The sequence below is a fragment of the Cetorhinus maximus genome, chromosome 19 (genome assembly GCF_964194155.1).
Source record: "Cetorhinus maximus chromosome 19, sCetMax3.hap1.1, whole genome shotgun sequence".
NCBI lineage: Eukaryota > Metazoa > Chordata > Chondrichthyes > Lamniformes > Cetorhinidae > Cetorhinus > Cetorhinus maximus.
The window spans coordinates 76,411,938-76,434,613 of record NC_135897.1 but is presented as its reverse complement, the minus strand read 5'-3'; the positions used below and the strand labels follow the sequence as shown (position 1 = coordinate 76,434,613).

The 22,676-nt window shown below is 45.1% G+C and overlaps 1 protein-coding gene across 1 annotated transcript in view; it reads right to left on the bottom strand.

Annotated features, from left to right (window-relative positions):
* The window catches only part of pid1 (phosphotyrosine interaction domain containing 1), a 129,064-nt gene that overhangs the window by 66,116 nt on the left and 40,272 nt on the right, over positions 1–22,676 (bottom strand). The window contains exon 2 of the mRNA XM_078564217.1: positions 9,480–9,626. Coding sequence (XP_078420343.1) covers positions 9,480–9,626 — 147 coding nt within the window. The remainder of the gene's footprint in view (positions 1–9,479; positions 9,627–22,676) is intronic.

Below are 22,676 nucleotides of genomic sequence, written 5' to 3'. Positions count from 1 at the left end.
TTGTGGCAACCACTGGAAGCTAGTGGTAGCTTAGCTAGCAGTGTCATGAGAGTCTGACTAGCTACTAGGGAGTGCAATTGAAAATTTCTCCTCTCTGACCAAAACAAAAGCAGCTGTTCATCCAGTGAAGAGTTTTCAGTGAAGGATTGCCAGGGTTCTCAAAAGCAAATGTACATATTGTGTGCAGGCTTTGAATAATTGTGGTAAGGCCTCATGAGTAACGTCTATTAAAGTTGTGATAGTCCAAGCCGCAAAACATAATTATGTCCCCCACACATTTCACTTGTTTTATGGTTCCTAATAGTGTGGTGGTCACAGGAATGGAAACTACACAGAACCGCATTAGAGAATATTGCTGTTAATCATAGCATCATAGAGCATAGAAGAAGGCCATTCAGCTCAACTACCTGGGCCAGCTCTTGTTTTAAAACCCAGTGCCACTGCTGAAATATATATACAATTTACAGCATAGAAGCAGGCCATTCGGCCCGACAGGTCCATTCCAGCTTATTGGCAGCCGGTGGCTCCAAATCATGAGTTTCCTCCAAAAACTTCATTTCTCCCTATCGCCATATTTTTAATTCCTTTCTCCTTCATGTACTTATCTAGCTTGTCTTTCAATTGGTCTGTGCAATTCACTTCAACCACTCATGTGGCAGTGAGCTTCACATTCTCACCTCTCTCTGAGTAAAGTATAACATTCATGCTGAAATGGTATCATTGTGCCATTAAATCCCCTCACATACTATACTCACTCACCGGGTTGGATTTAGTGGAGCCTGCTGGAGCGTGCATGGTTGGGGGGCTGGTGGTAGGGGGGGTGGGAAAATTGGGCAGAAGTACCCACATTGGATTCCTGACATGGGAAAACTGTCCCCAGTTAAATTGAGGCCAGGGGGGCCCAATGTGGGGAAACCGCCTGTCAGCCGCAGGGAGACAATTAGGCTCATTAATGAGACCTTAAATTCAATTCTCCTTGAGCTCACTGGAATTTATTGGTGGTCAGGGAAAGATGTAAATGCGTTGGAAGCAGTTCAGAGAAGGTTTACTAGACTAACACCAGGAATGGGTGGGTTGTCTTATGAGGAAAGGTTGGACAGGTTAGGCTTGTATCCACTGGAATTTGGAAGAGTAAGAGGCGACTTGACTGAAACCTTTAAGATCCTGAGGGGTCTTGACAGGGTGGATGAGAAGAGGACGCTTCCTCTTGTGGGAGAATCTACAACTAGGGGTCACAGTTTAAAAATAAAGGTTCATTCAATTAAGAAAGAGATGAGGAGAATTTTTTTCTCTTAGAGGGTAGTGAGTCTTTGGAACTCTCTTCCTCAAAAGGCGGTAGAAGCAGAGTCTTTGGATTTTTTAAGGCAGAGCTAGATAGATTCCTGATTAACAACGGGGTGAAAAGTTATTGGGGGTAAGCAGGAATGTGGTGTTGAGGTTACAATCAGATCATCCAGGATCTTATTGAATGGCAGAGCAGGCTCGAGGAGCTGAGTGGCCTACTCCTGTTCCTAATTCGTATGCTTGTGGGTACTTTAGGGGTAAGATAGGTGGAAATTATGAGGAGTAGAGGAAAAGCTGTAATTAACAAAACAGCATGTTCTTCCAGTACATTAAATTTGTCACCTAATTTCAAATATGGTCATGGTTAGAATTTTCTAAGATGAAGAATTCTAAGATTTTAAAATTAATCCTTTAAACAGGTTTTTAATGTATTTTATATTCTGCCCTTTTTTGTTTCATTACAACCCATTCAAGACATCAGGCAGGCAACTTGCTACAGAAAACATATTGTGCTATTGACAAGTATTGGCAAAGAAAAGCAGCTGTTGCTGTAACATATAAACCCTCTTGACCCTTACCTTACAGAGAAAGCAATTGCAAATAGGTCTTTATTCTCTGCCTCTTCCTCAAGACATTTTGCTGACTCGATCTTGTCAGATGAGGAGCATAACCCTGTTAACAACTCAAGCCTAAAATATTTGCATGAACTATATGAACCACAAAATGCCACCCAATCTAAACAAGTCAAGTCCTTGAGGGTAGAAGTAGCACCACAACGAACAGAAGATCATAAGATAAAGCTAAGAGCTACCACTCAGACCCTCAAGCCTGTCCCAACATTAGGATCAGTGCCTCAACTCCAGTCATCTGCCTTTGCTATGTTATCCTGTGATACCCTGATCTAACAAAAATCAGCTGATCACAGTCATGAAAATTTCCATTGGCCTAGAACCACAGCACTTTTTGAGACAGAATTCCAGATTTTCATTGCCATTTGGATGAAAGAGCCCTCCCCAATTTCACTCCTATTTGGCTTAACTGTAATTTTAAGACTATGCCTTCTTGTTCTGGGCTCCCCCATCAGAGGAAATAGCTTCTTTGTGAAAGGTAACGCTGTTAATTGCAGGAATTTTGTATTATTATTGTATAAACTATGTTCCAAGGTACTGTTGCTGAAGTAGGGATGAAGCATGAAAACACAAGGTTCCTCCTTCCTGCAATGCTCATTAGAGCCACAAGTGTCTTGAGATTCTTTCCACAGAGCAGTAATATGTGGCCATCTTACAAAAAATCATTTGAATTCTTGCTTTTAACCTGCAAATCTTATTCTCAGAATATAGGCTATTTGCATTCATGGATGTTCATAAAATTGGCTAATCAGATTGTGTGCAGGCTGATGCTTTTCCTACATTATAACAATAACTATACTTCTTAAAACAATACTCCAAAGCCCTGTGGGATGTCCTGAGATTGTCAAAGGCACCATATAAATGCAAGTCTCTTCTTTTTTAAAAATAAGTTACCTGTACCTCTTTGAAAATATTTTGCAGTAGCCACCCCAATTAATGTTGATCTATTCTGAAAGCTCTTAAATTTATCATTACCAGCTACAAGATATTCTGTCAACTTAAATTAGTCTGCTTGATTCACTGTATGCCCTAGTGTTTGCCTTGTAGTTCTTACTAATGCGTACTAATGATCCAGCTTGTAAAAAGTGATGCATTCTGTATGAAACATATGCAAGCTGCGCTTGTGTTGCCTTAACTTTCCGATAGCTTGCAATACTTTTTTTTAAATCTCATAAATTTTCTGTCTTCCCCTTTTGAAGACAATGGCTTGGATTTTTTTTTTAGAATAATGGCAAGGCAATCTGAGCACCCCATGGTTATGGTGTAAATCGGACAGCAGGTTCTGGCCTCCGCACATGCACAGTTAAACACGGAAATCAGAAAGCTGCTGTCTGATTTTCCCTGCTCCTCCACATGTTTCACTAAGAGACTCTGCATTCAAACCCATGGAGGGTGTGAAGTTGTGATACTTGGCCAGTAGTTATCCACTAAACTCCCCAGAATGTGTTTGTGTTTGAACATTCAGGTGTAAGCAATTTTTTTAACAGCGTGATAAATCTTAATTACTGTCAGGTTTTTCTGGCACTGAAAATGGACCTGGCCCACCTACCCCTGCTCCAATTTTACCAGCGGTGGGGGAGGCATGAGGCTGGCCATTTGCCCCAGGGCCAATTGAGGATTTAAGTGGCCAATTAATGGCCACATAAGGGCCTGTTCCCACAGTGGGAGAGGCTGACGCCGTGTCCGGCCCACCAGATGAAACCTGGCCAGGGAAGGGGCGGGAAAGCCTCCTTTGCAGGCCCCCCCATATCATCTGAGGCCACCCCCCTGACAAGGTATTTCCCCCAGCATTTCCCCCCGCATCTGTCCATCCCAGCCCCTGACCCCCTTGCCTGGACTCAGTGGGACCCCACACTTACATTCAGGGCCAGCTCCAACGCAGCACACTTCTCTCTGAGACACATTGCAGTCCCAGCAATGGTCACCGCTCCCAGTGGCGCTGTTGGGGCAAGAGTTCTGCCAGGAATGTGATGGGCTGTCAGTTCTCAGAGGCAGGACTTTCTCCCCAATGGTGGCGGAAGTCTCGCCTCAAGCCAACAATCGGCCCGACGGCTGTTAAATGGCTGTGGGAACGAGCCAGCCAAGCGGGGTTGCGGGCTCACCCTCGACTTTTACACCAGGGGTGGGGAAACCCCTCTGGCATAAAATTAAGCCCATAGTAATCATAGGTTGCGGCTTGAGAACCCATGAAAAGCCTGTGGGTAGTTATAAGCATAATTTTTGGGGTTGATCCCGATCGGTGACTGCACCTTTGTGGGCAAGATTAACAGAATCCTCAGACACACCCGTAAATCTTGAGCTCAATCCTCCCTTCAGTCAAAGACAACACCCGCCTCCAACAAACATCACTGGGTGGCAATTCGAAGTGGCAACATGTGCTGAGTCTTTTCAGCTCTATAACCCAGGGGCGCTAAGGCCAATTATATTACCCCTGTTTGTGGTCTGGCTGAGATCAGCTAACTAAACACAGATGAGCAACCAACACTGCGAGCTCCTCAGTCCCTTCCGGCTCTGTTCTATATGGCTCAGCTATCCAATGAGCAACTGCGCTGAGTCATTGCGGGGAGGAATCACAGTCCTGTAACTACAACTACTATTACAATTTTTTGCTTGTATAATGCTACAAAACGACCCTGTTTGACTGTTTAATTGCAATAAATTAGAAATAAAGGAGAAACTGAGGTCACTTTAGGCCCATACTTCTGGAATCGCGGTAAAAGCTTTTTTTAAATTCGTTTGTGGGTGACACTGGCAAAGCCAACATTTATTGCCCATCCCTAATTCCCCTTGAGCTTTTTAGTGGGAATCACATCGTCGGAAAATGGGGATAATTTTCAACTGCGCCACATGGCGAATAAACTGGCCTAGTGGATTGCCCTCTCATTATGCAACCCGCTGGATGTTCATCCATCTGGGTCAATGCCCAGGGGTCAAAGTTGAGAATTACGCAGCGTATCTAATTTGTGCTGTTTATGGTAGACTGGCCGGAATGTTGATCAAAATAATTTCTGATCAATGTCACTGATAAGTCCCAGCAGCACTGGAGCTCAATAGGGGTCGCTGCTCGGACTACAAGCAATCCCAAGAAACATAGAAACATAGAAAATAGGAGCAGGAGTAGGCCATTCGGCCCTTTGAGCCTGCTCCGCCATTCATTATGATCATGGCTGATCATCCAACTCAATAGTCTGCTCCCGCTTTCTCCCCATATCTTTTGATCCCTTTCGCCCCAAGAGCTATATCTAACTCCTTCTTGAAAACATACAATGTTTTGGCCTCAACTATTTTCTGTGGTAGCAAATTCCACAGGCTCACTGCTCTCTGGGTGAAGAAATTTCTCCTCATCTCAGTCCTAAATGGTCTACCCCATATCCTCAGGCTGTGACCCCTGGTTCTGGACTACCCCACCATCGGGAACATCTTTCCTGCATCTACCCTGTCTAGTCCTGTTAGAATTTTATGGTTTCTCTGAGATCCCCCCTCATTCTTCTGAACTCCAGCAAATATAATCCTAATCGACTCAATCTCACCTCATGGGCAGGATTTTCCCGTCAGCGAGCGGGGGGTGGGGCCCGCTTGCCGACGCGTAAAATGACGTGCGGTGACATCGGGTGGAACTCCCGACGTCACCGCGCCCCATTTAAATTTTCCGGTAGGTGGGGGCGCAATAAAACCAGCTGCGCGCCCACCGACCTGTCAACGGCCAATTGAGGCCATTAACAGAGTCATTAAAATAATTAATGGACCTGCCCGTCCAACCTTAAGGTTGGCGGGCAGGCCGGGAGCCCCGGCGGGAATTAGAAAAAGCATCAAACCTCATCCACGGGCGGGATGAGGTTTCATGTTGGTTTTTAAAAATTTTATTAAAGTTTTTAAAAACATTATGGACGTGTCCCAACTCATGTGACAGTGTCACATGAGGGGACATGTCAGGAATTTTTAAAAATTTTATTTTTAATATTTGTGACAGAACAACCAATCTTCCTGAGACAGCACTTAGCCTCAGGAAGATGAGTGCTCTCTTTCGTGCGCATGCGCGAAAGAGCGCACTCTCGGGTTTAGGGATCCCACCCCATTGCCCGCACAGGGAGCGCATAGCACTTCTGTGTGGATGTCACACTGGGCTGGCCTTAATTGGCCCGCCCACGTAAAATGATGCTGCGCCCCCGAATGGGGGCGTGCCTGTGCACACCCACAATTTAACTTCACCCCCGATGGGGGGAAAATCCTGCCCCATTTGTCAGTCCCGCCATCTCAGGAATCAGTCTGGTAAACCTTCGCTGCACTCCCTCTATAGCAAGAACATCCTTCCTCAGATAAGGAGACCAAAACTGCACACAAAATTCCAGGTATGGTCTCACCAAGGCCCTGTATAATTGCAGCAAGATATCCCTGCTCCTGTACTCGAATCCTCTCGCTATGAAGGCCAACATACCATTTGCCTCCTTTACCGCCTGCTGCACCTGCATGCTTACCTTCAGCGACTGGTGTACGAGGACACCCAGATCTCTTTGCACATTCCCCTCTCTCAATTTATAGCCATTCAGATAATAATCTGCCTTCCTGTTCTAGCTACCTAAGTGGATCACCTCACATTTATCCACATTATACTGCATCTGCCATGCATTTTCCCACTCACTCAGCTTGTCCAAATCACACTGAAGCATCTCTGCATCCTCCTCACTGCTCACCCTCCCACCCAGCTTTGTGTCATCTGCAAATTTGGAGATATTACATTTAGTTCCCTCATCTAAATCATTAATATATATTGTGAATAGCTGGGGTCTCAGCACTGATCCCTGCGGTACCCCACTAGTCACTGCCTGCCATTCGGAAAAAGACCCGTTTATTCCTACACTTTATTTCCTGTCTGCCGACTAGTTTTCTATCCATCTCAATACACTACACCCAGTCCCATGCGCTTTACCTCAACACAAACTTTTACAGTCAGTTTTTATGTTCCCTGCAAGCTTACTCTCGTACTCTACTTTCCCCTTCTTAACCAATCCCGTGGTCTTCCTTTGCTGAATTCTAAACTGCTCCCAATCCTCAGGTCTGTTGTTTTTTTAAGCCAATTTGTATGCCTCTTCCTTGGATCTAATACTATCTCTAATTTCCCTTGGAAGCCATGGTTTGGCCACCTTTCCTGTTTTACTTTTGTGCCAGACAGGAATAAACAATTGTTGCAGTTCACCCATGTGCTCTTTGAATGTTTGCCATTGCCTATCCACCGTTATCCCTTTAAGTAACATTTCCCAACCCATCATAGCCAACTCGCGCCTCATACCATCGTAGTTTCCTTTATTAAGATTCAGGACCCTAGTCTCAGAATCAACTACGTCACTCTCCATCTTGATGAAGAATTCTATCATATTATGGTCGCTCATCCCCAAGGGGCCTCACACAACTAGATTGCCAATTATTCCTTTCTCATTACACAATACCCAGTTGAGGATGGCCTGTTCTCTAGTTGGTTCCTCAATGTATTGATCCAGAAAACATCCTGTAGCACTACAGGAATTCCTCCTCTACGTTCTTGTTACTAATTTGATTTTCCCAATCTAGATGCAGATTAAAGTCACCCATAATTACAGATGTTTCTTTATTGCTTGCGTATCTAATTTCCTGTTCAATGCCGTTCCCTACATCACCACTAGAGTTTGGGGGTCTATATACAACCCTCGCTAATGTTTTTTGCCCCTTAGTGTTTCTCAGCTCTACCCATACAGATTCCACATCGTCGGAGCTAATATCTTTCCTCACTTTCCTCAGAAGATGATCATGGTGACCAGACTCAAAAGTGAGTCCCAGGAGTTTTGGATGAGGAGGGATTGTGGATCCTAGGGTGGGGGGGGGGGGGTGGGGGGGGGGGGGGGTAGGGTGGGGGAGGGGTTGGGGGGGAGGCACAAAGAGGGGATAGTACCATCTTGGGAAGTGTGCCCCCGATGTGCAAAGTCACCACCTAAAGGAGGTACACACCTACCTTCCAGCCTTTTTATCTCAGATGGTGAAAAAGCAGGCTGGTCACTTTCCTTTTGCCTTCCACCACCCACAATACCCTGGCAGCGGGGGTGGAATTAGGCCCTAAAGTGGCCATTAATTGGCCAGTTATAGGCCTCAGTAGGCATAAGGGCAGTTGGGCTGGCTGATGCCTTACCTGCCCACTGTGTTATGGGGAACAGCTCAGGGGTTGGCAGGACGGGCGGGGTAGCCATGCAATCTATCTTACGTTCCCTCACCAGCCCCCACCTCAACCAAGCCCAGCGAGGGGCCATAAAAGTCCCCTTCCTCCCACTCCTCCCACATTACAGTTGGCAGAGCAAGGTGACTTTTATCCTATCAATATGGGTTCACACCATAGAACAGGTAGAAGGGGAACATGGTACTTAATGAGACGCTTATCCCCACCTTCCCTGAAGGTTTTTATCATTATACCTAGTTCTGCTATACTTCATTCACAGAATGAATCTGTGGGGGAGGTGGTGGCATAATGGTATTGTCACTGGACTGGCATATCAAAGACCCAGTGTAAAGCTGTGGGGACCTGGGTTTGAATCCCACCACAGCAGATGGTGAAATTTGAAGTCTAAAAAACCTGGAATTAAAAGTCTGATGATAATGACCATTGTCAATTGTTGTAAAAACCCATCTGGTTCACTAATGACCTTTAGGGAAGGAAAATCTGCTGTCCTTACCTGGTCTGGCCTACATGTGACTCCAGACCCAGAGCAATGTGGTTGACTCTTAAATGCCCTCTGAACAAGGGCAATTAGGGATGGGCAATTAATGCTGGCCTAGCCAGCAATGCCCACATCCCATCAACAAATAAATTTTTTAAAAATGAGTAAATGTTTATTTGCCACAGAATAAAGATAGAGCACACTGATAATGATGATAACTTTACACATTTTAAAAACTTGGACAGTTAGGAGTCTTTTCCATTAAAGCTGTGATCTCTCCCTTTTGTTGACACCCATGTTATTTACAACATGGAGGAATGATTTAAACTATCCCTTTCCGAGATTCTGAGGATAGGATTTCTGCTGAATTATATTTCAGTCGTAATTCTCACAATCAGGAGTTTAGGGAAAAATTAAACTGTTTCTTAATTTTTCAATATTTATCATTGGCTTTAATAACCTCAGAGCCAACAGGGAATTGCAAGGAGACTGGATCGTACCCAGGGTCCCTCGCATCCTTCATTTTCCTGCTGGCTCTGCAAACATTCTCGTCTTCTCCCAAATAAAAATCTGCTGGGAAAATTATAAATGTAAACACCAACGGAACAAGTAACTCTGTGCGTTTAATAGTCTGAGGTAACGTCTAAAGACTCAACAACCATTTACCTTTGGTGTGCTCTGAAGAGGCCAGTTGTCTGTGATGGATACTGGTGCTCTGTCCAGACAGTGAATGTTACACTGAGGTTAGGAAGTAAAAACAACCACTTTCTTGCCCCAGCCAGTGAAAAATTGACAGTAATAAACAGCGCATTGTTACTCTGAAGGTAATGAAAACAAATCTCATCAAGCAGCTGTCTGCACAATATCGAGAACAGTTTAAACAAACCTTGCGTTCTGTGTAAGACTGGGCATTCTTCAGAGGAGCTGTGGGGGACAGTTCAATGGCTTCTGGTTCATGAAAGATGACGGTTGGTAGGGGCTCCTTCCGAAGTGTCAGAACATTCAGTTTTGTTTTCAGCATGGTCTGAAAGTGCTGGAATGCAAAAGAATGAATCAAATATAGTAGATGAGTGATTTGGAGCTAGCGTTAACTGCTTAAATAACATTGGGACTCCCTCTAGAAAGGGATCCTTATGACGAGACTTCAACTTTAGAAGTCATTCTTTGTAACTGTCACCAAAAAGCAATTAACAGTTCAAGTGCCTCAGGTTTTTCTGGATGTTAGAATATAAGCAATATATAATGGATGATCCTTCACAATGCAGTGAATAATGGAACTTGGCAGATAATTGAGAGTCTCTGACTTTGCTCTTGAACCTATAGTGCATCAACACTTAGGCATGGAATGAGGCCAGTGAAACACTTCCAAAAAAAATTGTTTTTGTTACCAACAATGAGGAATGAAATGCTACTGAAACATTGTGCAATGGGAAAAGTCTTGCGTAAGGGTTTACCCAGCAAGTATTTTGATCGATAATCTAGAGAGCAAACAACAGAAGTACAATGAAGGAGGCACTGGGTGTTCTAGTAAAACTCTTATACTTTCATCTTAGTCCAGTTTGAGGAGGGCCATTTTTCCAATGGCTCTACGACTACTGTTTCTCAGTGAATGTGTACAGTTCTGGACTGAGCTGTGTGAATGGATTCCCTTAAGTCTTTGTGTAGCAATTCTCTGATATTAGGTTGGTAATTCTTCCTTCGATGGCACCAGTTAGAAGTTACATCTTGAGGAAATGCAGTTTTGTGAGTTATATCCTAACTCTATGGGACAAGGCAGCCTCAAATCCTTGAAGGATCTTAAAAACCTTTTTGAGATTTTGGATTAATGTACACTAAAGACAAACATGGACACTTGTAAATTCTAAGGATTTTATTTTGCCCTACAGATTTCTATTAGATCTCAAATAACTATAAACTCCATTGGATTTTAATTCTCAAGTATTACATTTCCCTCGTATACCTTGAACTAGCATGTACCGGACAATGATAAGTCTGTGAAGTCCGAAAGTGGAATATTATAAAAACATATGGGAGCACAATGCAGTCCTACTCTCTACCTTTTTACTAAATGAAATCAAAAATCTTGTTAGGAGATCAATATATCATGAATTTCCTGTGCCTTTCACAAGTAGAAATATTCTTAAACCAGTATTCCAGCACAGAAAAAGGCAGAGGTTTAAAGCCACACCAGTTTGTCAGTGTCCACATTAGAAATGCTCACCAGCTGCCTGAGGAATTTTAACTACTGACAAGTTCATCCCAAGATCTTTCAAGATGTCTTTGCAAGTTAAAAAAACAAACATCCTAAAAGCATAAAATAACTAAAAATAATTCAAGCTTTCCTTTATATAAACATGGGTATGAACTGGCAAGTTTGATATAGAAAAACACCATCACAAAGTGGTAATATGGCTTGGGGGCTCTTAATGCCAAACTGGGTTAGAATACTATCCTTCCACCTTTTGCACATAGGTTTGAAACCAGCCCAGACTGATTGGCTGTTAGGATCCTCTGTTAGCTAGGTTGAAACACTCTTAGCCTAGTTTCTAGGACCATACCTCATAATTTCCTATTGTCCATTACTATTACAATAACCTATATATCTCACTTAGAGACTGTCAACAGTAGTTGATGTGTTAAATTGAGATGACACAGTGGAAAGATGGGGGACGGGAGCTACTCTGAGGTTTTAAAGTTGAGGCACATTTCTGGAGAATTGCAGAGTGAGAAAGCTTTATTCCCCTTGGACTGATGCTATATGTGACCTGGCAAGTTTTGAGATTGACACCGAGGGGTCACAATCCTAATTTTCCTGATATATAGGATAAATTAATGTCTTTAGTTGGTTGAAATTAATGGACTGCTGATTAAATTGTGAGAATGCATGGACCAGAGCATGATTTCTGAGAATGCACTTTATGTTGTGAACCAATATCAAAATACGACATCAACAACTTGTATTTCCATAGTGCCTTTCAGTTAATAAAACATCTTAAGATGCTTAATAGAAATGTGACATGGAACCACATAAGGAAATATTAGGAAAGGTGTCCAAAAGCTTGGTCAAAGGTCGGTTTTAAGGAGCGTCTTAAAGGGAGAAAGCAAGGTGGAGAGACAGAGAGGTTTAGGGAGGGAAACCCACTGATACTGACTCTCCTATTCCATGAACCTCAATTTTGTTAACCAGCTTTTTATGTGGTACTTTGTAAAACACTTTCTTAAATTACATATAGACAACATCCACCACAATCCCTTCATCAACCTCCTCTGTTATTTCATTAAATAATTTAATTAGATTAATCAAACACGATCTGCCTTTTACAAATCTGTGACGGCTTTCCTTAGTTAACTTAAACCTCTCCAAGTGCCTGTTAAATTTTTCTTTAATTATTGTTTCCAAAACCTCACCTATCACTGATGTCAAACTGACTGGCCTGTAGTTACTGGGAATGTCCTTAGACTCTTTCTTCAACAAGAGTGCCACATTTGCCACTTTCCAATCTTCTAGGATTTAGGTCGCCTGTTTTGCACTAGCAAGATGGGAATAATACTTCCAAATTTTGTGCTGTGATCTGTTGCACCCAATCAATACTGGAAGTGTACTGGATGCCATTTTGGTTCAGGTGGCTTTTACTCGTCCAGGACACCCACTTGAAACACATAGATAAAAACAAAAAGCTAAAAGCTACTGCGGATGCTGGAAATCCAAAACAAAATAAAAACAGAATTACCTGGAAAAACTCAGCAAGTCTGGCAGCATCGGCGGAGAAGAAATCAGTCAACGTTTCAAGCCCTCATGGCCCTTCGGCAGAACTGAAGCATAGTTTCAACAAGGGAGAAATATAAATTGGTTTAAGGTGGGTGGGGGGGAAGAGACACATTGAGGGTGTGGTGTGAGCAGATAATCAAAAGATGTCAGAGACAAAAGGGTCAAAGAGGTGTTGAAGGTGGTGGTCTTTGTCTGAGAAAAGTGCTAATTAAGAATGGAAGACAGGATATTCAAAGTACAGCTCTAGTGGGGGTGGGGTGGAAAGACTAAAGGTTTTAGTTTTAGATTTAAAAATAATGGAAATAGGTGGGGAAAGAAGAATCTATATAAATTATTGAAAAAAAAGGCGGGTGGGGGGGGGAAAAGAAACGGGGTGGGGATGGGGGGAGGGGGAGTTTAAGATCTAAAGTTGTTGAATTCAATATTCAGCCCAGAAGGCTGTAAAGTGCCTAGTCGGAAGATGAGGTGCTGTTCCTCCAGTTTGCGTTGGGCTTCACTGGAACAATGCAGCAAGCCAAGGACAGACATGTGGGCAAGAGAACAGGGTGGAGTGTTAAAATGGCAAGCGACAGGGAGGTTTGGGTCTTTCTTGCGGACAGACCGCAGGTGTTCCGCAAAACGGTCGCCCAGTTTGCGTTTGGTCTCTCCAATGTAGAGGAGACCGCATTGGGAGCAACGAATGCAGTAGACTAAGTTAGGGGAAATGCAAGTGAAATGCTGCTTCACTTGAAAGGAGTGTTTGGGCCCTTGGACGGCGAGGAGAGAGGAAGTGAAGGGGCAGGTGTTGCATCTTCTGCGTGGGCATGGGGAGGTGCCGTAAGTGGGGGTTGAGGAGTAGGGGGTGATGGAGGAGTGGACCAGGGTGTCCCGGAGGGAACGATCCCTACGGAATGCCGTCAAGGGGGGTGAAGGGAAGATGTGTTTGGTGGTGGCATCATGCTGGAGTTGGCGGAAATGGCGGAGGATGATCCTTTGAATGCGGAGGCTGGTGAGGTGATAAGTGAGGACAAGGGGGACCCTATCATGTTTCTGGGAAGGAGGAGAAGGCGTGAGGGAGGATGCGCGGGATATGGGCCGGACACGGTTGAGGGCCCTGTCAACGACCGTGGATGGAAAACCTCGGTTAAGGAAGAAGGAGGACATGTCAGAGGAGCTGTTTTTGAAGGTAGCGTCATCAGAACAGATGCGACGGAGGCGAAGGAACTGAGAGAATGGGATGGAGTCTTTACAGGAAGCGGGGTGTGAGGAGCTGTAGTCGAGGTAGCTGTGGGAGTCGGTAGGCTTGTAATGGATATTGGTGGACAGTCTATCATCAGAAATTGAGACAGAGAGGTCAAGGAAGGGAAGAGAAGTGTCAGAGATGGACCATGTGAAGATGATGGAGGGGTGGAGATTGGAAGCAAAATTAATAAATTTTTCCAGGTCCCGACGAGAGCATGAAGCAGCACCGAAGTAATCATCGATGTACCGGAGAAAGAGTTGTGGGAGGGGGCCGGAGTAGGACTGGAACAAAGTGACAGGCATAGCTGGGGCCCATGCGGGTACCCATAGCCACACCTTTTATTTGGAGGAAGTGAGAGGAGTTAAAGGAGAAATTGTTCAGTGTGAGAACAAGTTCAGCCAGACGGAGGAGAGTAGTGGTGGATGGGGATTGTTGGGGCCTCTGTTCAAGGAAGAAGCTAAGGGCCCTCAGACCATCCTGGTGGGGGATGGAGGTGTAGAGGGATTGGACATCCATGGTGAAGAGGAAGCGGTTGGGGCCAGGGAACTGGAAATTGTTGATGTGACGTAAGGTATCAGAGGAATCACGGATGTAGGTGGGAAGGGACTGGACAAGGGGAGAGAGAAGGGAGTCAAGATAACGAGAAATGAGTTCCGTGGGGCAGGAACAGGCTGACACAATCGGTCTGCCAGGACAGTTCTGTTTGTGGATTTTGGGTAGGAGGTAGAAGCGGGCCGTCCGAGGTTGGGCGACTATCAAGTTGGAAGCTGTGGGAGGATTAATTTTGCTTCCAATCTCCACCCCTCCATCATCTTCACATGGTCCATCTCTGACACTTCTCTTCCCTTCCTTGACCTCTCTGTCTCAATTTCTGATGATAGACTGTCCACCAATATCCATTACAAGCCTACCGACTCCCACAGCTACCTCGACTACAGCTCCTCACACCCCGCTTCCTGTAAAGACTCCATCCCATTCTCTCAGTTCCTTCGCCTCCGTCGCATCTGTTCTGATGACGCTACCTTCAAAAACAGCTCCTCTGACATGTCCTCCTTCTTCCTTAACCGAGGTTTTCCATCCACGGTCGTTGACAGGGCCCTCAACCGTGTCCGGCCCATATCCCGCGCATCCTCCCTCACGCCTTCTCCTCCTTCCCAGAAACATGATAGGGTCCCCCTTGTCCTCACTTATCACCTCACCAGCCTCCGCATTCAAAGGATCATCCTCCGCCATTTCCGCCAACTCCAGCATGATGCCACCACCAAACACATCTTCCCTTCACCCCCCTTGACGGCATTCCGTAGGGATCGTTCCCTCCGGGACACCCTGGTCCACTCCTCCATCACCCCCTACTCCTCAACCCCCACTTACGGCACCTCCCCATGCCCACGCAGAAGATGCAACACCTGCCCCTTCACTTCCTCTCTCCTCGCCGTCCAAGGGCCCAAACACTCCTTTCAAGTGAAGCAGCATTTCACTTGCATTTCCCCTAACTTAGTCTACTGCATTCGTTGCTCCCAATGCGGTCTCCTCTACATTGGAGAGACCAAACGCAAACTGGGCGACCGTTTTGCGGAACACCTGCGGTCTGTCCGCAAGAAAGACCCAAACCTCCCTGTCGCTTGCCATTTTAACACTCCACCCTGTTCTCTTGCCCACATGTCTGTCCTTGGCTTGCTGCATTGTTCCAGTGAAGCCCAACGCAAACTGGAGGAACAGCACCTCATCTTCCGACTAGGCACTTTACAGCCTTCTGGGCTGAATATTGAATTCAACAACTTTAGATCTTAAACTCCCCCTCCCCCCATCCCCACCCCGTTTCTTTTCCCCCCCCACCCGCCTTTTTTTTCAACAATTTATATAGATTCTTCTTTCCCCACCTATTTCCATTATTTTTAAATCTAAAACTAAAACCTTTAGTCTTTCCACCCCACCCCCACTAGAGCTGTACTTTGAATATCCTGTCTTCCATTCTTAATTAGCACTTTTCTCAGACAAAGACCACCACCTTCAACACCTCTTTGACCCTTTTGTCTCTGACATCTTTTGATTATCTGCTCACACCACACCCTCAATGTGTCTCTTCCCCCCCACCCACCTTAAACCAATTTATATTTCTCCCTTGTTGAAACTATGCTTCAGTTCTGCCGAAGGGCCATGAGGGCTTGAAACGTTGACTGATTTCTTCTCCGCCGATGCTGCCAGACTTGCTGAGTTTTTCCAGGTAATTCTGTTTTTATTTCACTTGAAACACATGTTGGGCTCCTTAAATATGCGCCAGTTGTCGAATCCCAATTGCAAAAATCAGACTATTTTGAAGGCCGGGTCTCATTAATATGTCAACAGTGAGCTGCACGGCCCGATATGTCCCACTGAAGCACGTCCGTTTCAGCCTGGCGCAATGTCGGGTGACCCAGAGGCTGACCCTGCCGATGGGAAGGAAGCACCGGGAGGAGCAGTGTGAGGGGGCAAAGCCTGCAGTGGCAGCAGCCCATGTTAGCCTTGTCGAGCCCCAAAGGCTTCATTCGCTGCAGGCTCTTCATTGGAGCTGGGCAGAAGCTACACGAATGTACAGAAGAGCTTTCAAGTAACAAAAGAAAGGAATGGTTATGATAAAGCTTTTTGATGCAGAGAGCACACCTGGAGCTAATTAATGAATCTTTGAACAGTTATTTATGAGGTGAATGGAGCCCATTTCTCCCTTATTCATTTCTACACTTGGACTCATTTCACAAGATTAACTATTACTGAACAGAAATAACAAGTGTGTATCGACAGCTTGACATTTTCTATTAGTCTACAGCTGCTGAGTCTCCACAGCATAGCAGGCCTTCAGCATTGACTCAGCTCAATGCCATGCAAGCCATTAAAACCGCATTAGGATACTTGTGCGCCATTACAATGGGAAGGATATGGATTCTTTTATGTCTTGAATCTTATGTCTTCACTAGTCGAGTAAACTCGAATTGCACCCCTTCATATACACTTGTTAGTTGATGCCCGCTATCAATAACGGAGAGAGGCCGACATAAGAACAAACTGTTATTGTTTATTGCAACAGAAGGCAGAGCACTAAATCCTTGCGTGCTCCCACAACCACCTCCAGCTCTAGACTTACAGTTAAACAGTAGCCCGCACTGTACAGTGATTGGTCAGTACTGTCACATGGTTAGTCATTGCATTCTCTTAAAGGTACATAGTACTCCACTTTAGCACAGATTCATTGACTTGGAATATTGTCACTGATATTATTAGGCCAACGCCGATCCTGACGAACATTCAGCTCCAGTCAACATCACCAAAAACATACTAAATATTCGTTGGTGGCTGTATGTAGGTCCTTGAAATAGGCAAGACAGTCCGTTTTTTTAATTATTTCATGGGGTGTGTACTTTGCTTGCAAGGCCAGCATTTGTTTACCATCCCTAACTGCCCTTGAACTGAGTTGCTTGCTTGACCAGCGGGCAGTTAAGAGTCAACTGCATTGTTTGGGTCTGAAGCTGCACATAGGCCAGACCTGGTGAGGATGGCAGATTTTCTTCCCTTTAGTGAGCCAGGTAGGTTTTTATAACAATCGATATAACAAAACTTGTCATGGTCACCATCACTGAGGCTAGCTTTATAGTCCAGGGCCAGGGTTTTATGGCCCCACTGCGGCATATCTCCCCCTAGGTGGATGCGGTGAGCCATTTAAATCTCCATTCAGTTCGGCAGGACCGTAATATCCCACTGGGTGGCAGGGGCCGTGAAATCCAAAAAAAAAATTTAATTTAAATTCCACGGCTTGCATGGTGGGATTTGAACCCATATCTCCAGATTATTAGCCTGGGCTGTTAAGATTACTAGTCCAGCGACATTACCACTATCTCCCCTCATGGGAACTGCTTTCAAACATTTCTTAAGTTATCCTTCTAGATAAGGCACAATGTAAAGGCAAAGTTTTTGTTTCTGAAAAAATAGTTAGCATCTCATATTTATTTATGCCAGTAATATTTTGCTTGATATCTTAATTCTTATCTTTATTTTACATAAATGATTCACAAAGTACCAGTAACTTCCTGGATGTAGATTCAACCAGTTACTGTCATCTTACAGTAAACATATTCAACCTGGCAAGCCAGTATCACGTTCCTTCTACAAACCAAAAATAAAAATACCTGGAAAAACTCAGCAGGTCTGGCAGCATCTGCGGAGAGGAACATAGTTAACGTTTCGAGTCCCTATGACTCTTCAACAGAACTAAGTAAAAATAGAAGAGAGGTGAAATATAAGCTGGTTTAAGGAGTTGGGGGGGTGGGGGTGGGACAGGTACAGCTGGATAGAGGGCCAGTGATAGGTGGAGATAACCAAAAGATGTCACAGACAAAAGAACAAAGAGGTGTTGAAGGTGGTGATATTATCTAAGGAATGTGCTAATTAAGGGCAGAAAGCAGGACAAGCAAGGTACACTTAGCCCTAGTGGGGGTGGGGTGGGATGAAGGAATCGAAATAGGATAAAAGGCAGAGATAAAACAATGGATGGAAATACATTTAAAAATAATGGAAATAGGTGGGAAAAGAAAAATCTATATAAATTATTGGAAAAAAAAGAAAAAAGGAGGGGATCGGAAAGGGGGTGGGGATGGAGGAGAGAGCTCATTATCTAAAATTGTTGAACTCAATATTCATTCCGGAAGGCTATAAAGTGCCTAGTCAGAAGATGAGGTGCTGTTCCTCCAGTTTGCGTTGAGCTTCACTGGAACAATGCAGCAGGCCAAGGACAGACGTTTGGGCATGAGAGCAGGGTGGAGTGTTGAAATGGCAAGCGACAGGGAGGTCTGGGTCATGCTTGCGGACAGACCGAAGGTGTACTGCAAAGCGATCACCCAGTCTGCGTTTGGTCTCTCCAATGTAGAGGAAACCGCATTGGGAGCAACGAATGCAGTAGACTAAATTGAGGTAAGTGCAAGTGAAATGCTGCTTCACTTGAAAGAAGTGTTTGGGCCCTTGGACAGTGAGGAGAGGGGAAGTAAAGGGGTAGGTGTTGCACCTTCTGCAGTTGCATGGGAAGGTGCCGTGGGAGGGGGTTGAGGTGTAGGGGGTGATGGAGGAGGGGACCAGGGTGTCCCGGAGGGAATGATCCCTGCGGAATGCCGCCGGGGGGGTGAAGGGAAGATGTGTTTGGTGGTGGCATCATGCTGGAGTTGGCGGAAATGGCGGAGGATGATCCTTTGAATGCGGAGGCTGGTGGGGTGATAAGTGAGGACAAGGGGGACCCTATCATGTTTCTGGGAGGGAGAAGAAGGTGTGAGGGCGGATGCGCGGGAGATGGGCTGGACACGGTTGAGGGCCCTGTCAACCACCGTGGATGAAAAACCTCGGTTAAGGAAGAAGGAAGACATGTCAGAGGAACTGTTTTTGAAAGTGGCATCATCAGAACAGATGCGACGGAGGTGAAGGAACTGAGAGAATGGGATGGAGTCCTTACATTCCTTCTATTCCTCTGACTCCTTCCTTCTGTAATATATGATCTGTGCCCAACATGTGCGAAGATAGAAAGGGGGCCTCCCATTGAATGTCTGTGCGATTTTAGTGAAAGTGTGTCTCACCTGCACATTATGGACTGGATTTTCCTGCAGGTGCAGGACCCTGATGTCAGGCCCATTTTGGGGGTCCTGATGTCCGCCCATGTTGTCAGTATGCCTGCTGGTGCAATTTTCCAGGAGGGGTTCTCCTAATTCACCGCCTGCACATTTGTCACTCCATTAAGAAGAGTGTGTGGGTACCCAAGTGCCTCAATGTTGAGGTACCTTTGGTTGTCCAAATTGAAGGCAGTGAATAAAGAGGCCTGAAGCTGGCAGGGCCTTTGGGGTGGAGGGGAAACCCCTCCAGAGGAGAATTGATGGAAGCGAAAATACCGGCGCCATCATTAAATGACCCCTAAGTGGGCCTTCAATGGACTAATTGGTTGCCTGCCCCCATGGAGTGGGCAGCAGACCTAGTTCCCACTAGGAAAGTACTCTGGAGGCGGGACTGCAGTGGGGAACTGTCCCAACGTGGCTCTCCTCTATTTTCCCACAACTACCGCCGGTGTCCAGCCACATTTCCGTGGGGCCAGGAAAATTCAGCTCTACCTCACTTCCTGTGCAGAGGCTCAAACTGACGCAAAGAGGGGCTGGTGTAAAATGCTGGATATGAATCTCCTGCTTATCAAAACTGTAAATAGGTGTTTATTCACCAACACAGTAAAGTCACAATTCCAATCAGATCTATCATGCACAGCTCCAACAGTTCAGCTAAACAGAAACTACATAGAACAGAACTACAGAGCAACACAGACAAGAACACAAAATGTTACCCTCCAGCTGGGAGGCGGTGGCATAGTGGTATTGTCACTGGGCTAGTATTCCAGAAACCCAGGGTAATGCTCTGGGGAGCTGGCTTTGAATCCCCACCATGGCAGGTGGTGAAATCTTGAATTCAATAAAAATCTGAGAATTACAAGTCTGGTGATGAGCATAAAGCCATTGCTGATTGTTGTAAAAACCCATGTGGCTCACTAATGTCCTTTAGGGAAGGAAATCTGTTGTCCTTATCTAGTCTGGTTTACATGTGACTCCAGACCCACAGCAATGTGGTTGACTCTTAAAATGCCCTCGGAACATAGGCAATAAATGCTGGCCTAGCCAGCGACGCCCCCATCCCATGAACAAATAAAAGACAATGCTTCAATCAGTCAACTAATACAGGGCTTATGCGCCAGTGGATGTTATTTCTGCAGCGAATAACAGAGTGTGTCTAGGTTTGAGATTAGGGGTAGAGAACACAATTAACAGAACTTTAAAAAGACAAAGAAGGGTTAGCTGATATAATTAGCAAGGAGAAAGAGCATGTAAGAAGCTACGATGGACTGAAGGAAAAACAATGCTGCTGTAGATAGGCAAGAAATATCATAAAAATGGGAAAAGCAGACAAAAGGATGGAAGTCAACATTCCAGAAAATGAAGTGAGGATTGAGGAGAATGTATGTGAATGCAAAACAAAAATTCAAAGCAACATTAGGAGCACGAGCAACTAAAGAGGGATATGATACAGTAAAGGGGAATTTACTGTTCAGTGGACAACCAGTGGAATTTGCAGGCTGACCAACTGGGAGGTGCTACAGGAGGCCCAGAGCATTTTAAAAACCTGGCTTCATTGCAAGTAACTCAGTGAACTACTGGTCCCAAAGGGGTGTCCCGGTGCAGCTTGTTAGATTTGGATTGGGTCATCCGGCAGGCAAGATAGGGTATTGCTGAGACATGGGCAAGGTTGGAAATGGTATCACCGAGGGATCAGTGTTGAGCTGACTTTTACTCTCAGTTTATGTAGACGATTTGGATTTAAGCATTGGACACAACCTTGAAATTTGCGAACAACATAAAAGTAAGGATAATTTTGATGACGAAAGCAAAATACTGCAGAGGCTGGAAATCTGAAATAAAAACTGAAAATGCAGGAAAAACTCAGCAGGTCAAGCCATTATGGCATTCTCTAGTTTTACTGAAAAAAGTAGATGGGACTATAAAGTGGGGATTAACACTTCATGCTCATGTCTTCAGAATCACAGAATCACACAGTGCAGAAGAGGCCCTTCGGCCCATCGAGTCTGCACCGACACATGAGAAACACCTGACCTACCTACCTAATCCCATTTACCAGCACTTGGCCCATAGCCTTGAATGTTATGACGTGCCAAGAGCTCATCCAGGTACTTTTTAAAGGATGTGAGGCAACCCGCCTCCACCACCCTCCCAGGCAGCGCATTCCAGACCGTCACCACCCTCTGGGTAAAAAAATTTTTCCTCGCATCCCCCTTAAACCTCCTGCCCCTCACCTTGAACTTGTGTCCCCTCATGACTGACCCTTCAACTAAGGGGAACAGCTGCTCCCTATCCACCCTGTCCATGCCCCTCATTATCTTGTACACCTCGATCAGGTCACCCCTCAGTCTTCTCTGCTCCAACGAAAACAACCCAAGTCTATCCAAACTCTCTTCATAACTTAAATGTTTCATCCCAGGCAACATCCTGGTGAATCTCCTCTGCACCCCCTCCAGTGCAATCACATCCTTCCTATAATGTGGCGACCAGAACTGCACACAGTACTCCAGCTGTGGCCTCACCAAGGTTCTATACAACTCCAACATGACCTCCCTACTTTTGTAATCTATGCCTCGATTGATAAAGGCAAGTGTCCCATATGCCTTTTTCACCACCCCATTAACATGCCCCTCTGCCTTCAGAGATCTATGGACACACACGCCAAGGTCCCTTTGTTCCTCAGAACTTCCTAGTGTCATGCCGTTCATTGAATACTTCCTTGTCAAATTACTCCTTCCAAAGTGTATCGCCTCACACTTTTAAGGGTTAAATTCCATCTGCCGCTTATCTGCCCATTTGACCATCCTGTCTATATCTTCCTATAGCCCAAGATACTCAACCTCACTGTTAACCATCCGCCCAATCTTTGTGTCATCAGCAAACTTACTAATCCTAACCCCCACATAGTCATCTATGTCGTTTATATAAATGACTAATAATATGGGGACCCAGCACAGATCCCTGTGGTACGCCACTGGACACTGGCTTCCAGTCACTAAAGCATCCTCCTGTCATCACTCTCTGTCTCCTACAACTAAGCCAATTTTGAATCCACCTTATCAAATTACCCTGTATCCCATGTGCATTTGCCTTCTTCATAAGTCTCCCATGTGGGACCTTGTCAAAGTCTTTGCTGAAATCCATATAAACTACATCAGCTGCACTATCCTCATCTACACACACGGTCACCTCCTCAAAAAATTCAATCAAATTTGTTAGGTATGACCTCCCTCTGACAAAGCCATGCTGACTATCCCTGATCAAACCTTGCCGCTCCAAGTGGAGATAGATTCTCTCCTTTAGAATTTTCTCCAATAGTTTCCCTACCACTGACGTGAGACTCACTGGCCTGTAGTTCCCTGGCTTATCTCTACAACCCTTCTTAAATAGCAGAACCACATTAGCTGTTCTCCAGTCCTCTGGCACCTCACCCGTGGCCAGAGAGGAATTAAAAATTTGAGTCAGAGCCCC